This window comes from Protopterus annectens, chromosome 1.part2 (assembly GCF_019279795.1).
Source record: "Protopterus annectens isolate FY-2018-M chromosome 1.part2, PAN1.0, whole genome shotgun sequence".
Lineage (NCBI taxonomy): Eukaryota > Metazoa > Chordata > Ceratodontiformes > Protopteridae > Protopterus > Protopterus annectens.
Window position 1 is genome coordinate 201,564,487 of NC_056727.1, and position 18,718 is coordinate 201,583,204.

General features: G+C 40.7%; 1 protein-coding gene across 4 annotated transcripts in view; it reads left to right on the plus strand.

The window, feature by feature from the left end:
• EHBP1 (EH domain binding protein 1) overlaps positions 1-18,718 on the plus strand; it is a 3,513,379-nt gene that overhangs the window by 1,739,014 nt on the left and 1,755,647 nt on the right. For 2 of the 4 annotated variants that reach the window (XM_044055510.1, XM_044055512.1), the window contains exons 7-9: positions 12,021-12,125; positions 13,515-13,640; positions 14,519-14,777. In XM_044055510.1, the coding sequence (XP_043911445.1) occupies positions 12,021-12,125; positions 13,515-13,640; positions 14,519-14,777 (490 nt within the window). The remainder of the gene's footprint in view (positions 1-12,020; positions 12,126-13,514; positions 13,641-14,518; positions 14,778-18,718) is intronic. The other 2 variants (XM_044055511.1, XM_044055513.1) reach the window with 1 other exon arrangement.

The window sequence follows — 18,718 nt, forward strand, 5'->3', positions numbered from 1 at the left end:
GTGAATGCACTTATCAAGAATTTTGGACAGAGGAATAGTATGGCAATGAACCTGTAGTTAGAAAGTTCAGTGGAGGGCACTCTTCGTGTAAGGGAATTATTATAGATTTTTTTCCATACTAGAGAGACATAGCTTTCAGAGACTGTGTGATTTATTATAATGGAAATCTGGTATGCCAGTACATCAGCAGTGATTTAGGGGTTTTCTAGGGGGTAGTTTATCGGCAGCTAATATGGTAGGTTTAAGCTTGTCTGATGTATTTTTTATGGTTTGGTTGCGACTGCTTTGAACATGAAGCATGAGTTTGTGTTGGATGGGTTGGTGGTACAAGTTATCACATGTTTTTGTTTTGAGTGAGGAGGTAATAGATTAGATGTAGTGGGAGGTAAATTGTTAAGTTCCAAACTGTGTTGAAATTGTGGTTAAAATTTATTTGAGTCTGGTTTTGAATGAAATAGTTTGGGAGATGATCACTTAGAGTGCTTGGTAGACCGCCGAAGGAGGTGTATTTAGTTGGATGGGATGTGAGAACCCAGTCTAAGATGGATTCTGTTGTGGTATTTGTCTCATATCTAGTGGGTGATATGATGAGTTGGATGAAACCATACAGCTGGATATTATTGGTAGGGTTGTCACTTCTAATTGAGAGCCAAGTCAGCATTGACATGTCATAGGTTTATCAAATTGTGGAATGTTAGTTTGGTATGAAAATAGTTTTTGGGTGTTTTTGCCTATAAACTTACTTCTGTCTGATCTTATCTGTATTCCTCTCCCAGATGTGAAAAGCAATATGCATGCTTTTAGTAAACATTAACTTTTAGCACTAAGAAAAACTGCCTACCTTTAAATAAATAAACTAAATTGTGCACTGTCTGTCTAATTTAAGTATATTAAAGCCAGAAAGTATAATTTCTTCATATTTTATGTATTTGTAAGCTAGGTTTCAGTCAGGTTAAGTATGTCAGGGTAGTGGTAGGCTGTCTAGGCTTGGATTTCTGCGATTTTATTACAGAGGCTTCTTATAGGATCATAGTAAGTTACTAGGCTATTGGCCCTGAGGCCCCTTATAAGCCTAGCCAAGAGTTTAGCCCGTGTTTAGACAAGTCAGCACCCAAAGCCCCTATCCAGCAGGGACACAGGTAGAATCCCAGGGATTTATTTTCTGTTTCCCATCCAGTTATCCAGGTTGTGCTTAAAAAAGGGATAATGAGGTACTCTGGTTAATGTGGAGAGGGAGTCTATTCCATAGATGGAGGGAGTCTCTGGGGGACAAATCTGTCCCGCCAACAAGTCCTATTGATGTCACAGACCAGGTTGTGGTCATGCATGCGGATTTCTCTAGTGGAGCTTGACTTGTGGATATGCATCAGTCCCATCAAGGCAGTGTTTGAGATTGCTTTGTATGCCAGACAGAGGTTACCTCTGAGGAGTCTGTATGAAATCGAGTAGAGGGACAGGGCTTTTAGCCTATCTGTGTAGGCTAGATGCTTGAGGCCCTGAATTCTCCTGGTGAGAAATCTCTGTGGTCTTTCCAGCTGCTGCATTTGCTTTTCAAGGTACCTGCTGAAGGGGTGTTGTACTCAATAATTGGCCTTAATAGGGAAGAAAACAGGGATGTTATGACCTCCTTGTCCCTGGATGAGATACCCTTACTTACGAGGTGGGTCATGTAGAAAGCGTTCTGTACAAAGGAAGCAACATGGTGGTCAAAAGTCGGGTTGCTATCAGCCTGGGTGCCCAAATCATTCACAGCTGATTTCATGCTTAGGACATTGTTATTAATGTGATACTATGTGGGGACGTCATTCTACCCAAAAGGGATGATGCATTTTTTGGCATTCAGCTTGAGGCCATGTTTCTGGTACCAGTCATTTGTTTGTGTGAGACCCTCTTGGAGGATGTCCACATCATTTGGGGAATTGATGACTGCGCTGTTACATTAGAGTGACAATTTTTTTAGACATAGCTGATTTTTTTGGGAATAGATGGTAGTGGGCTGCTAGTTTGAGTTGGGCCTAGGTTTAGGTGGATGCCCCCACTTTGCAGTAGAGTGGAGGTAGAGTATTGTTCTGAGAATAGCATTTTGTTTTTTTTAACTTGAGTTGTGGTTTATAAGGGTATCACTGAGGATTCTGCGTTTGAAAGATTTTGTTATGGTAATAATATACATTGATTGTGTTTATATTCAAGTGGGGGAAGTTATGTTTTAGAAAGGGTGAGTTGTTTTGTCAGAGTGGGGCCAGTAGTGAGTGTTTTGGTAGTTTGTGATGAGGACTAGAAGATACAGGAAAAGGGGTAGGATGTAATGTAATAGATGCCTCTTATTGGCTCTTAAGTATTGATTGTCTGTGGGTTCGGTGAGCTATGGAAGTTCAGAGGGAGCGGTCTTCCTATTTATCACTGTGTGGTGCGGGTGGAGTTTAGATTTCTGATAAATGTAGAGGAAGTTGGAGGGTAGGAATTGAGCATAAGGTGGGAGAGCAGAGTGAGCCTGAGCATGAGTGAGGGCAAACGGGTCAGGGCTACACATTGTTGGAGAAAGTATTGCATAGTCCCAATTTACCTATCTTACTGAAGAAACAAGTCACCTGTTTGACTTGGAGCACAAAGTTAATGTACCACTAATGAGAGATTAAAAAGTCTGTAGCTGATTTCTTTATTCATACCCAGTTAATAATGTCCACCCTGAAATCCCTTCTTTGTCAAATTCAGTGTTCACTTCTGTCTGTGTGCCTTCTGTAACATTTTATTGTAATTCAGTACTCTGCTTTTTTGTATTCTTGCAAGGCTGTTTACTTTCTCTGGTAATATGGACAGAGTAGTCATTATGATAGAAAGTGGTTACTCCCATTGTATAGTTCCAGCTTTTAATTTACTTGCACCCAATGTGTGGCAGGCTGATCTGTTATGTAGTTGTTTTGTCTCATTTCCATTTGAAGTGCCCATTTTTCAAGACTTTTCACTTCAGTGAAAACAAACAAAAAACTAAACAAAGTTCAGAAACCTTATCCTTTTTAACTTGCAGCAAACACACAAAAATGTACTTTTTCAAAAATATGAAGTTTACCCCTCCAGATAGAAGGTGTTGCTCCAAATTGATGGCTGCACCCACAGGCACTACCTATTGTAAAATTAATGTTACCCAAGATAAAATGCATTTTACCACCTGTGTTCCCACATACACGTATTTCTATCTGTTCTTTTCAAAGATTCATACACTGTTACTAGGCTAGTTACCCATGGGGCCTTTCTAAGCCTAGCCAAGTTTTCCCAAAAGAATAATGATGTCCTGCAGCCAAATAGGACATTGAAGGCCATGCATTTATAAGCTACTTTTGTCCATAAGGGTCATGGGTACCAGGCCTGTTGTAAATTTCCTATTCTCCATCCACTTGTCTAGGTTGTGCTTAAACTGGGTAATAGACAAACTCAGCTTCACATGGATGGGAAGTCTGTTCCATAGGAGGGGCAGTCTCTTGGACACATATCTGTTTCTCCAACATGTTCTGTTTATGTTACATACAAAATAAATTTCCTTAGACCTTGTATTTATGGTAATCTTTGACTTATGAATATGTAGGAGATCCATAAGTGTAGGGTTTGTGGATGCCTTGTAAGCCAGACATAGATAACCCCTCAGTGATCTATATGAGACTGAGTGGAGGGAAAGGGCTTTAAGGTGCTCTGCATAAGGCATGTTTGTTATGCCTTGCATTCTTTTTGTAAGGAACTGTTGAGGTCACTCTGGTTGCTGCATATGCCTGGTCAGATACATACCAAAGGGAGCATTGCACTGTATGAATAGTCTGATAAGGATGGTAATTATATGGCACACTTCACCCAGCTGAAAAAGGATTTGGTATGTGAACTCGCCACATCCCTTTCCAAGTTGCTGCCTCTGGAACGTCTTAAATTGGTCTCTCTGAAGCTGTCCACTCTAACTTCCCTGGCTAATGCTTCAATGAGGTTGATCTCCAATGTGGCTGAGGTGACCTCTCGAGCAGTGGGCACGGGCATTGCCATTAGGCTGCATGCCTGGCTTTGCCTTTGCAGGTTTGTAGAACCCTTTAAGACATCCAAAGGGCCCTTTTGACGGGACAACCTTGTTTGGTCCTTCCTTCAAAGAGACTTTGACCTGCAGCAAGCAGGATGGAAAGAATCTGTCCATGGTGGGGATCAAGTTCTCTACACCCCAACGATCCTTTTCCAAAAATCAGAGTGGTAGTAAGAAACTTTGGTTCTGCAGGTCTCCGTTTTCCTTCCAGGATGCTTCTTAGGAATCCTCTTCTTCCAGCTGGGTTAGGGGATTTGACGGTAGATGCCACCCAAGAAGCAAAGGGGGTCTTAGAACCAGGCCTTCCAGGAACCCTTCTCGGTGAAATCCCCTCAGTTCTCCTGAAGTGCTGCCTGGCTGTCGTGCCCTGGAAGCAGTTGGGGGATGACTCTCCTTCCACCCACTAGCTTGGACAAGTATCACCTCAGATCAGTGGGTGTTAAAGATCATTTCCAGGCGTTACTTCGTTCCCTTTTTTCAGCCCCCTCCAGTTCAAAGTTCTCTCCTGGATGTTCCACCCCACCAAAGGGAGTTGGCCCATCTCGAGGTCCAAGACCATCTCCAGAAAAGAGCCATCCAAGAGGTTCCAACAGGACATCTAGGGTCCGGAACTTACTCTCGCTTCTTTTTGGTGCTCAAGAAGACCAGAGACCTGTGTCCCATCTTGGACCTCAGCAAACTGAACCTGACGGTCAAGAAGTCCAAGTTCTGGATGGTCACTTTTCAGTCCATTCTGCCTCTTCTGTGCAGGGATGACGGGATGTGCTTGGTGGAGCTCAAGGATGAGTACTATCATATCAAAATCGACAGACACTCCAGAAGATACCTGCACTTTTGGCTAGGGCCAACCTTTATCAGTTCAGAGCCCTGCCCTTTGGACTCACCACAACCCCCCCCAGGTGTTTACCAAATGCACGACAGTGGTGGCAGCTCATCTTTGGCTGCAAGGTTTCCAGGTCTTCCCGTACCTAGATAATTGGCTCCTCACGGTCCCCAAGAGACACCAACTCAGTATGGCCACTGATTATACTCTCAATCTCTTTCAGGATCTAGGCATCACAATCAACCAGCCCAAATTCCATCTTTTCTTGTGTCAGAACCTACAGTTTATCAGGGTCCTTCTGGACACGGTGTCAGAGACTGCAGCACTTTCCATACGCAGAGTTCAAATCATTCGGGACCATTTCCATCAGTTGCTAGATCTAGATTGTCCTACGGCCCACTTGATCTTGCAGGCACTAGGCTCGATGGCAGCAGCTATCCAGTTAGTCCCTCTTGCCAGGTGTCACATATGGATTCTGCAGTGGACCTTGGTGGTGCAATGGTCAGCTCAGTTTCACTGCATGTCCATGACCATCAGAATCTCTCAGGTGTGCAGACATCACCTTGCTTGGTGGCTGCAAGCTCAGGATCTCATGCTAGGCAGACCCTTCTGTCTTCCCCAACCCAAAGCCACTGTGACCACAGACACCTCCCTGTTGAGATGGGGGGGGCATTTTCAGGCGTCATGGTCCATCCCTGAACAGGGCACATGGTCCCCCATAGAGACCAAATTGCACATAAATGTCCTGGAGATGAGAGCAGTCTTTCTAACATTGCAAACCTTCCAAGAGTGACTCCCTCTCGGGACTACAGCAATTCAAACAGACAACATGGCAGTGGTCTGGTACATCAACAAGCAGGAGGGAATATGGTCTTATCCCCTGTGCAGAGAGGCCATGAGAGTGTGGGAATGGGGGATGTCTTCCAGGCACTTTCTTCTTGCAATGCACATTCCCGGCAGTTCCAATGTGTTAGCTGACAAATTCAGCAGATCTATCCTGAGTCCTCATGAGTGGTCCTTGAATCCATCAGTGGCACATCAGATATTTGACCATTGGGGTCTTCCAGGCTGCAATCTTTTTGCCTCCCTGAACAACCGCAAATGCATCAACTACTTTGCCCTGATCCCCTCGATGGGGGAGTCACCCAGGGATGCTCTGGCACAGGATAGGCTGTCAGGGCTTTCATACTCTTGCCCCCCAACTCCCCTCATTCCCAAATTCTTACAGAAAGCCTGTCACCTGAAGACTCCTCTCATCCTCATTGCCCCCTTTTGGCCTCTTCAGGCATGGTTCTCTCTCCTTTGGTCTCATCTGAAAAATCCACCCTGGATACTGGATCCTGCCCCGGCTCTCATTTCCCACCCTTGGGGGCTTCCTCTTCCCAGTCTCCAGACTCTTCATCTAATTGCATGATTCCTCCAGTTCCAATGATCCTTTCCCAGTCCAGGCTTCCCTCTCCGGTTAAGAGCATTATCTTGTCCTCTCAAAAAATGTCTGCCTAGAAGGTGTATTCCAGTAAATGGAAGATATTTTCTATTTGGGCTAAACAATCCAATCTTTTCCCTTTTCAGCCTCTATGCCTGACTTTTGCTGTTCTTGGCCTCTCTTTTTCACCAAGGGCCCAGTTTCTCTATGATCAAACTCCAGTTAGTGGCCATCTCTAACTTCCATTTGAACAAAAGTCCCACCTTTTTTTCCAGGCTGTGCAAGACCTTCCTCAAAGGGATCTTTCTTCTCAGGCCTGCTATCAAGGATCCTCCCCACCATGGGATCTCACACTAGTGTTGCAGTTTTTGACTCAGAAGCTCTTTGAGCCTGCAGCAACTTGTGATCTTAAATTTCTGTAATTTCTGTCCTGGAAAATGACCTTCTTGGTGGATATTACTTCGACCAGGAGGGTCTCGAGTTGCAGGCTGTCAGCATTAAGCCCCCTTTCATGGTGTTCCACAAGGATAGGGTGTCTCTCAGGACCAGTCCTTCATTCGTCCCTAAGGTAGCCTCGGAGGCTAATCTTCACCAATCTATTCAGCCTCCTGTATTCTTCCCCAGTTTTTCTAATAAGGGGGAACATACATTGCATTGTCTGGATATCCATAGACAGCTGCATTTTTATCTTAAGAGAACTGAAGAATTTCGGAAGTCAGATCAATTCTTTTTTGCCTTCTCTCAGGCCAGGAAAGGTCAAGCATTTTCCAAGGTATCTATCTCATGTTGGGTCACCTGGTGGATTTCATACATTTACCAAAGTAGGCACCTGGATCTTTCTGAACTAGGTCGGTAGCCACATCTTCTGCCTTCTTGGCAAAACTTTCTTTGGATGAGATTTGTGCTGTTGCTACTTGGCCTAATCCCCACACCTTTGTTACGCATTATAAATTGGATTTGATGTCTAGGAACAGGGCTTCCTTTGGTTCCTCTGTGCTCTGGCATATTCTTCCCTGACGTTAGGCCTCCCGGGGTTCATATTAGCTGGGAACTCTGACCCATCCATGATCAGTAATGACACGGATAGCATTGGATAAAGAATTATATACTTACCATAACTTGGAATCTGTGCTATCCAATGTCATTATTCATCACATTCCCATCCTCATTCCCCCTCCTGGAGATTTGGTAAATACGGAGGGATGTCTCCCTTTAGGAGTTTTTCAGTTTTATATGCAGTGTACACTGCCCTTTTTTCTCTATCCAGCAACCTCGATCTGAGGGTTGTGGGTTAGCAAGGGATTATGGAAAGGGGAGGAGCTTGAGCTCTGGATATGTCCTTTCAGTTGTCAGCTAGGATCCAAGACCCATCCGTGATGAATAATGACATTGGATAGCACAGATTCTAAGTTATGGTAAGTACATAACTCTTTTTCATTCCACTGGTTAACCTTTAGTTATTTTCCGTGGTAAATATTGTCAACATCAACTTTGGCATTGTAAATTCCTCTGTAGTAGCATCATGCTTGTTACAGCATCACAAGTTGTTGAATGGTGCATTGTGAGTGAAGTGCCTATTTTCACCACATTCACCTTTTCTGAACACATAATGACCACAGCAATCGTGTTCTTGATCACCAGGAATTTTTGGGGGGAGGGTGGGGTGTGAACAATATTTTCTGTGATCACAGCAGACAAATGGGTCCTGGATCTCATCTGATCAGAGTACTTTCTATATATAGCCCTTGCCATAGCATAGAGGATTAAAGCTATGACTATGGCCCAAGAGAGGCAGGTTGAGTTAGCAGCTTGAATGATTGAGACACTGACATGGGAGAATGGACATGCAATTATGTCACATCTTGTGATAAATATCCTTTGTCAGGTAGGGACATATAAGGAGGACTTGTTTAAGGGCAGCAGAGGTAGGACAGTATGCCAGTACTCTCCATTGCAAGTCCAACCTAGACAAATCACAGGTTTGCACAAGAGGTGGAGAAAAGTATTGCATGATGAAAAACACACCCCAGTAGCAGCGTGACATAGAATCCTCAGTCTGCTCACTGGCTCCAGATATGTCAGTCAGGATTAACCTGGGAGAGACTCAATAAGGCCAATATATCCAGTGAATGAGGGAAGCAAAAAGAACTGTAGAAAGGTCAGAGTACTCTCTAGATGATAGAAAAGTTTGTCTCCCTCTCGGGTGTCTGTTATACACCATTCTTCCAGAAGACTTATTGCAGGAATGAAATAATTACTCTAGTGAAGATATTAGTTTTGGTTCTTCCTTGTACCCAGGCAGTAAGGAGTCTTGGGACAGACTAGAATGACAGGCGTCTCAACCCAGAAGTTGTTTTTTATGGTGCTTTTACAGTCTGTTCTTTCTTATCAGGAATACTGGAGGTAATCTTCATCCTTCAAAATACATATCTCCAGTTAAAAACTGGTAGTTACCGTCAAAGGTTCCTTGTCCTATTAAGAACTGGTTTAATAGAGTGCCTTTTGCCATGCCTTCCCTAGACCCTCTTCTGTAATCTTGAGTGTATATGAACTGCATGAAGGTGAGCGTAGCCCACCTGAATTTCTGAAGGCTTCAAACCTTTTTTTTTTTTCTTTTTTTACCTAGGTAACTGGCTAGAGCAGACTGTGCCTGGAGTCCCTTAAGCTGAACATCACAGTTTATTAGTGCAGGTCAGAACTGCTTGCAACTGAGCCAGTTATTTCTTTTGATGTGGAGTAGGTGTTTGCTCCTTAAAGCCAAGAGTTTTCCCCTTCCTAAATCAACAGGAGACATTCAGTGGGATCAGGCTTTTAAGTAAGTCTTATACAATATAGCTATATCTCTTCTTTGCCACTTAGACACATACGGCAGCCAGATGTGCTATCATTCAAGTTCTGGGAGACATTCAGGGTAATTTTTTTTCTTAGTTAATTTATATCCATGTGTTAACCTGGTCATCATAGATTTTTCAGGGTCCCAGGAACTAGTGTACAAACACATGACATTTAATGTCAGAATACAGTAGGAACAGTTTTGTTCTGGGTCTGATACAGACTTCAGACAAAACACCATCACTCAGGCTCCTAGAAGAAATCAAACATTTTCTTGATGTTGAGGCTTCCGAGATGTGAAACCTACCAGGGGAATTAGTCCAAACAAACCCTCCTCAACAGCTGCTGACATGTTGCAGCTTTGAGAATGTAAAGTTACAACAAATTGTTTTGCAAACAAAAATATACATTTTTTTATACAGGTTTCCAGAAGAACATCTCTGTTTAAATTTCCTTAACATTGAAGCATGGGAAAGGGTTATTCATCACATTCCCATCCTCTTTCCCCCTCCTGGAGATTTGGTAGATACGAAGGGATGTCTCCCTTTAGGTGTTTTTCAGTTTTATATGCAGTGCACACTGCCCTTTTTTCTCTATCCAGCAAACTCGTCTTCACGTTGGTTACTAAACATCAATAACTGGTTCTAATAGCTTTGCATTTAGCTTTGAGTATAATGCCTGTGGACACAGTGATATTTGAGCAAATATTTTAAACCATTACCTGTAGCAACAAGTTCAAACTCTAGTCATTTAGCCATTTGATGACTGCTTCGGGATAGTTGAGTCAACGTACTTTCAGTTCCTGAGGAGTTGCTTGGCTGGTACCAGCACTAGAAGATTTATGACAGTGCATGCTCAAGTATCTGCATGGCTGTGGTCGAAAGACTATGGCATTGCTGTTGTGCACTCTGGTACTTCATCAGGATGTGGCATTTAGAGACAAAGATTCAGACCAACTGTTAAAAGGGATTGTATTGTTGGGATAATCAGCAGCTCTGCAGTCTTACAGTGTCAGTAAGTATGTGCCATCTTAACTCCTATCCTTCCTTAGGTTTAAGTTGCTCATATTAATGGTGTATCTTTCCTTGTTGGTAACCCTCCATTTTATAGTTGGGTGCTAAACCAGTGGAATCAGTAGAACACCATGTTGATGCTTCATGTCTTTCTAACTACCCACTGTATGTAAATTAATAAACTCAAGAACACCCCACTGCGACTACCCACTGTGTGTAAATTAATAAACTCAAGAACACCCCACTGCAACCTTTTCCCTGTAGCTGTCATGCTATAAATACATTAATTGTTACTGTATGTTATTTCTTCATTCAATAATTAGCCAATTTATGTTAATTTGTCTCTTGTTATTTGTGTTAGAATGTTATGTTCATGTAAGAAATATTTAAAAATCATGTATATATGTTTTTTATCCTGCAATTATAAATGTACATCATATGTATCTTAAATGTGGAGCTTTTCCCCCCAGGCCTCAGCTGAAAATGTGTTTGCTCATTCAGACTTTTCCCAGTCAACAAAGACAAATAAATAAGTAAATAAATGTACCCACCTGTCATGTGGTGAGTGGATTTGTTACCACTTCAGCAGTTTAATGTATGTAGGCACCCGTTCTGGTGATATACACTGTGTACAGGTCATTGTATCACTTTAACAAGTGCTGTTGGAGCACCAGCTGCAGCAGCTAATGAGTTCAGGATCTTCCTGTCATATTGTATGTGGTTGCTGCCTTAGGTTTGTACATTGAGCACTGCCTCATTAAGTGCTCAGAGCCTGCCTGTTTGGGCTGTGATACTGATCCCTCAGCTGATTTCATTAACAACATTAATGATAACAATCAGGCTATAGACATTTTTATTCTGCTGCAGGCAGTTATATTGAGATATATCTCATTTTATTAGGTTTTTGAATAGCTTGAATAACTAACCTAGGCTAAATGGCTAGAGTTTGAACTTGTTGATACAGGTAATGGTTTAAAATGTTTGCTCAGATATCACTGTATCTGCAGGCATTATACTCAAAGCTAAATGCAAAGCTATTCAGTGCCAACTGTAATGCCCTGTCTTTTTAAAATGATTGTATTCCATGTATGTAGTCATGACTTCTGACTATTTTATTGTTTGTGTCTTTTTCTCACACACATTCACATAGACAGACAGACAGACTGACATGCACCTGAGCATATTTTATTGAGGCACATGTACTTGAGTAGTATGGTGTCAGCTGTCTGACCGTGATCCCTCCCTGGGACAGCTAAAAGCATTTGATAGTGGTTTGTATCTAGGAAAGCCTCTGGGAAAATTGCTGCTGTGGGAGCTCTTAGCAAACAGCAGAAGTCATGAATGACATGTGCAGCTTGGCATTCTGCAGAAGAACAGTTCTTTAGAAAGTTACAGAATGAAAGATCTGTCAGACTAGCAGAATGATGATGTAAGAAAGCAGAGGTTAGAAAAGCAGCAATGGCATGCAAAAGCAACAATATTATCCTGCCTGATAGGATGTTCCCATCATGCTTCAGTAAACTGGTTTGTAGAAAATTTGAAATTTAATGACTTCTTGCATGGTGTACTCTCTATGGGATTTAATTGGCTTATTAGATCTCATTAGATAGTTCAGCTTTGTGTCAGATAGTTTTTTGTTAACAAAACAGGCTCTCATTAATTTACTCTAATATGTTTTCTTGTGACAGAAACAAGTGAACTGTGGATGGTATTTGCAGCTATCATAATGTACCTGCTCAGATGTCTGTGCATGCTCTGGTTGGCAATTAACATCAGCAACTGATGTAATTGTGACTATCAGCAAATGTCATCTTTAGCATGTTGTTGTGTGTTCATTTCCTGACAGTTGTCTTGACTGGCTTCTGTTTGCAGAAATAGTAAACCAGTTGAATGCTCTGAGCAGCTTAGATGAAGATCAAGATGACTGCCTAAAGCAAGCAAATAAGCCTTCAGCTAAATCAGCCAGTTCTTCTGAAGGTCTATGAGCTTTCCTCTTCCTTTTCTTTTCTTGTTATCTGTATGTGTTATGTCCTGCTGTCTTATGAATCTTTCTTGTGCTTCTGTGATTAGTGACCACTTCTGTGTCTATCTCTGTTGTGCTCTTCCTGTGTTCTGTCTATCTTTAGTAATTTATGTTGTATCCAGTGGAAGAAATGCTAGATAGCACAACGCCCCTGGGACACAAACCTCTCTTGTTAAAAAGCTGATAGCAATAAAAATTATAGTATTTAAGTGGTAATTGCAAATTAAATATTAGCAGCAGAAGAGAAGATTCACAATGTGATTGTTACGCCTGTTTAAACATCTATAATCAAAGCATCATGCTTCTCAGGCGTAACTAAAATATTAATTAAATAATGCAATAGAATAAATTACATCACAACGTTTGATGGAGATGTTTTTAAATGGAAATAGCGTAACAGTTTCTCAAAAGCAGATTTGAAGGAAAACATAAAGCCTTACGTTTTATGTAAGACCAGAAGTATTTATTTTTCCTTCCACAGTAATCAGTCTGCTGCCTCAGAAGAGTTAGTAATTTTTCAGATTGGAGAGCAGTGTCTATCATTATGTAAGTGGTTAAACACATTAATGCGTGGGCGTAGTGCACCTTTTTCTCACACTGATCCCTGCTGCATTTAAGTCCTTACCTGAAGGGAATTTCTTCTCAGGTGGAGACAGGGCAATTAATTTTGCATGTTTTGTTTGAGAGCAAGATTTTTTTTTTTTTTTTTTTGGGCAGTGAACTCCATTTTCACCAAAGCTTGCCAGTCTGTGTTGCAAGGGTATTTTTTGTTCATAGCTTGACTTATAATGTGCCAGTCATAAAGAATGCTATACTATCTACCCAGACTGCAGCACATTTTAATGCAGTAAAATGTTTAGTTTGTTATCTTTCTTTGTGGCTGCTTGATAGATAAAAGTCCACTCTGTGAATGGCAAGGGGAATGTTGGCATGGAACTTGGAGATTCCTTATTCATCTACAGATCACAAGCATGGCATTGTTGCAGGCTCTCCAATTCAACTTGTTCTGCTGTTTTGCTGAAGTGCTGCTGTTGTGGTTTCACCTCCGCAAAGTAAGGCATTAAATTATTATTATTATTATTCCACTTAGTTCCATGTCGGGCAACTGAGACTTTAGTTGCAACTGCAGATCTTTGGTCTGAGCCATTGCCCAGCACTGGATCTTATCCATTAGCCCCACTCGTTATTGGTAATGAATACAGTGAATGTTTCTCTGAGAAACCAAGGATAATGCACACATCCTTAGAATGAAAAAAAAGGATACATCCGTATATATAAAAACTTTTTTGATATAGAGTGTAAAAGGGAGTGACTGAGTAACCCATTCATTACATGTTTTGTAGAGCTCATTAGTAAACTTAACTTGTTGGAGGATGAGGAGGAGCAGGAACTGACTAACTCAAGTCCAAACGCACTTGAAGACACTTATGCAGCAGGACTAAATCCTTTCGAAGATGCTTATGATGAAGGTAAGGACATTTTATTTATGGGCTCTGATCTTATAGAATTGTGATTATTTAATTAAGATAACATAAAACAAGCTAAAATATGAAAGTATATCAGAAAATAAATTCAGTTTTGCATGCAGATATGAAATTCATGATGGCCTTGTCCCCACAGCAGAGTGCAGAACGTTTGTTTTGAAGTGTTGTCTGCATGTGCTTGCAGCAGCCTCTCACACATACTGCAAAGTGACAATTCACACTTGTACGTCTAGTGACTCAGCTGACACTTTGAGTATCCCTTCCTTTCTGTAGGTATTATGGAAGCACCTCAGCATCACTGTGCATATCAGCCAGTTAAAACAATTTTCAGGCTTTAAAAAGGCCACTTGTCTTGTAGTTGTTGGCTTTCACGAACTGGCTGCAGACAGTGTAACAAGCATTGTACTGTATTTGTGTCAGTATATTTAATTTACTGGTGACATAAGGAACCATTTGATTTTGTCGGTGTGCCATAGACAGTTTTCATGAGTATTTGTGTGTTTTTTACTAGGTTGATGTTTAGACACTGCATGTAATGCATATGAGAGGAGTGAAATATTAGGCATAATCCCTAGTGGTAATACAGAATAAATCAGCCAGTGCAGAAAGGATTTAAAATCAGAGGATGGAAATTGTCATACCAAAATGCACTTAAGTAAATGAGCTCAGTTCTTGAAAAGATTCACTTTTTTTAAAATGTGTGACCCAATAAAATTCTAAGTATAGTGCCACTGAAAGGTCACATATGTTACACCTGAAAAAGATAAGAAATACTGCAGAGCCTGTATGGTATTTCAAGTTATAGATACCTTTTTGCTGTGCTTTGCGAGTTCCTGCCTTGTAGTATGTTATTAATTTTACAGAGTCCACTGAGGGGCCACCATCTTCAAAGGAGGATGATCGTTTTTGCAATAACTACCCTAATGATCCTGCATGTGAAGTTGGGACAGTGCCATACTCTAATCCTTTTGATGAACCAGAAACTGTGTTTGATAAGGCACATGAAACTAAAGCAGAGGACTCGATACCAAAACCAACAAAAAGAAAAAATACCAGACCTGTAGATATGAGCAAATACCTTTATGCCGATACATCTAAAACTGAAGAGGAAGAACTGGATGAGTATGTTTCTTTTCTCTTTCATGACCTTTTATATTATACTGCATAACAGCAGAAACGTGTCTTATTTTGTTTTATTTTTACATTGAAAAAAATAATTAGATTCAAGTTACACTTTTTTTTAAATTTTAATCTTGTAGTTGTTAAGTAAGTCAAAAGTTGAGATAAATAGTTTTCTTTCTAACATGCTCACAATGTCTGTTATTCCAATACATCTCTGAAATTGTTGCTGTTAAGTTGTGCATCATGATTACTAGATTGTGTTTCAGGTACAGATTCTGCTAGGCTGTCAGACTTGGCTCCTATTGACTTTGCAAATTTCACTAGGTATAAATAGAATTGAAGTTAGTGGTTTAATTAGAATGTTGACATTTGAATACAGTGTCTTTGACTTGCTTACCTTCATTCATGATTGCTCCATTTTGATGCTTTGCAACTTTGTTTTATCCCATAATACCGAGAACGTATTATAAGCAGTAGAACAATCACATTGCATAAATCAGCTTTTGTAGCTGCACATTGAAATTCAGTGTACTGTTACACATGGATTTTCACTCTTTTTAGTTAAAATGCGTCTGTTCTCTGAATGTCTTAAATTACTACATATTATTAAAAGGAACTATTTTATGGGCGGCCATGGTGGTGCAGTGGTTAGCATTGCCGCCTCACAGCAAGAGGTTCTCCGGTTCGATCCTTGGCTGGGGTGCCTTCTGTGCGGAGTCTGCATGTCCTCCCTGTGGTCGCGTGGGTTTCCTCCGGGTGCTCCGGTTTCCTCCCACATCCCAAAGACATGCTGCAGGTGGATTGGACACTCTAAATTGGCCCTAGGTGTGCGTGTGAGTGTGCCTTCTGTGGAAGGTTGGGCGCCGGGCTGGCAACTCGACACCGTAAAACTCCACTGCCATTCAATGTGTGGACAAGGCGATCCGCTGTGGCGACCCCTAACCGGGAAAAGCCGAAAGAAGAAGAAGAAGAAGATTAAAAGGAACTATTTTATGTTTTAGACGTTGCATGACTGACTATAGGTTTAAGTACGTCTACATTCACATTTCACAAATGACCTATCAGATTGACAGTTAATTGAAATGAGCTAAAGAACATGAAGAAGTGTTATCAATTGTAAAACGCAATATAGAGGGCCTCATTTTTGCTATTTTTTTGTGTTATACACTATGTGGTACAGAAGTGTCATTAAGCTGAAGCATGCATGTTTCTTTCAGGTCTGTATAATATGAAACAAATCTATTTATTCCAGGTGTATGATTTTTCTGAAGATTGCAGGTATGAGTTTGTCATAAATAAGCAGCCTCTTTTTTATCAAAATCAACTCTGAAACGTAATGTTATACCGCCAAACTGCTCGCTTTATTTTGTGCTATTATCAGACTCCTAGCTTTAACGTTTCTTAGCCGATTTACTAAAAGAGTTTCCTCTTGTTTATAGCGCACTCTTATTTTAATAAAGTACAGGAAATTGCACTTCTGCTACAACTTTGTCTGTGTAGCTGTAGGTCTCACCGGACTGCAAAGGACTTATTTTTCACTGTAATTTTGATTCATATAATAATACATACAATTTATATGACAGTCTGATATTATGTCAGATCAGACAGAGTGCAGCACGTACTGACAACTATAATGCAGAAAGAGTTTCCTCAAAAACCATTACATGGCTTGCTCTAGACATGTTGGTTTGTAAACAGGAAAGAGGAGGACACCATTTCTTATTATTACAGCTGTAGTCACTGTCTAAGTTGGACAAATTTCTGTGCCTTTTCTGAAACTAGCTGGGATGGTACAGCAGTAAATAGAGTTTTGATGTAGTTACTATTATATGAGGAGCTGCTGAACTGCATGGTTATATTTATATAACTTTACAGGCCAATGTCAAGGAAACATCATCAGCGAAATATATTCACCTATGAGAATTTCCTGTGTGGGTGGTTAAAGTGAGAAGGAATATGCTAAAGGCAAAAAAAAAAAATGTTTGTTATGGAGGAGCTTTTCAGCAGCCGTGAACTGACTAATGCATGTAATTTAGTACCTTGCGTTCATTAGATTGTATATTATAAGATTCATGATGAAATTGTACTGAAAAGGGGATGTGGGTATATTATTTGTACTCACAGGGCAGGTTTATGTTTCATAGATACATGTAAAAGATCCTTCTCATGCAAAATTCTTACAGTTAGTGTAATTTGACCGAACAGCATTACTTTCATTCAGCATTCTTGTAAAACCTACCGCAGCTGGAGTTCTTAATTTGTCAAAAGGAAAAAAAATCTGTATGCTTCTTTTTGTACCTTGTAGTCCATCTCCTTATCATTGCCCATCTGTGTCTTTTGAACTTTTCTTTGTAAAGTTTGGGAACAACTAAGTAAACTTGTCAGTGCAATCAGAATGTCTGACAAGTTGTATAGTGCCCATTGCTGCAGACAGAGAGCTCACTTTTCATCCTTTTCATCAAGCGTGTCCAAGTGTTTCTTCTTCAACATTTATTTTGACTTGGCTTTTGGTGTCAGGATCCATGGTTTACTTAAGGTTTGATAAGCACTAAAGAAACAGCTCCTCAAATACTCTTTCATTTAGATATGCTACCTTCAAATTTATCTTTCATTCAGGTACCTAGCCATCCTTTTGAGGTAATGAGTGACAGATCCTTCAAGAGACACACTTCCTCAGCAGGATAAATTGTCCACTGCTAACGTGTTTATTTGCTGCCCTTCAAGTTCTTTGTACCATAGTAGATCCAGTGTTGTTAAAACAGTGCCTAGAAACAACACCTGTGCTGTTTTTTAGTATTCTAAGACCTAGTTGTTTAGAACTATTTGAAATCCATAGTCATAATTAGATGAAACGTAAATCACTTGCATCTTAAATTAATAAATCAACAGCTATGTACAAATGTGCTGATAATAAATATCTTCTTGGCACTGTTTTGGAGGCATTTGTGAGATTTTGAAAGAGAACTGTGATACAAGTCTCTGCTTTCTGTAGTGACTTAAGAGACTGCTGCTGTCTCTTATTTACGCCACTTCTTCATAGTGTCCTACTGCTAACACATTGCCATGGTTAGCATCTTTGCGTAGAAGGCAGTTACAATTTGATATCATGTGAAATTTATGTTGAATACCCTTGTCCTGATAGGCAAATATGTGCTTACACACACACACACACACACACACACACACAGCTACACATGCACCAAGAAACGGGTTGAGAGCATGCAAAATATAAATACAAAAATACAAACAAAAATATCACAGCCCTGCTAATTATATATATTCTAACTCCAAGATTGTACAAACATGACGTAAGTGGTCTCCAATTCCGGGAATTGTGCAGTCTTGACACCTGTTGACCAGCTGTTTAGTCGATCATAAATGTTCAACTAAAACAGCTATCAGCTAAACATACACTCAGTCTTAAGAAGGGTTCCCATATGGGTCTCCCGCATTTTGTTTAATGCTGTTTCTTCAACAAATGCAGGAGGTGTGGTTTAATATCAACAGTACAGATAGCCAAGCGGTGGAAATGTTGATGGTGTGCAATGTTGAATCAGGTAAGCGGGGTTAGAGGGGTGGGCGTTTGTTCATAGGAGATTACTAGTCTAACAGCTTAAGGGCCCTTACCAGCCTAGCCAATATATCCAAATTTTACCCAATATGTAGGCCCTCCGAGCAAAACAGATGGCATGGATTTGTGCCTGCGCATCTTACAGATTTCCCCAATCCATAAGGGACATAGGCATATGTATGTGAGTTAGGGTTACAGTTGGGGATGAGTGAAGGATAGTTATTGTATGGTTATATGTGAGTTTGTGTATTTTAGGATTAAGGTCACAGTTCGGCTAGGGAATAGATATAATGTTGCTTGTGTGTTTTTGTGAATGTTTGTGTGTCTGAGTATGTGTTGTGTAGTGGCAGTGTTACAGAAAAGTTTTTTT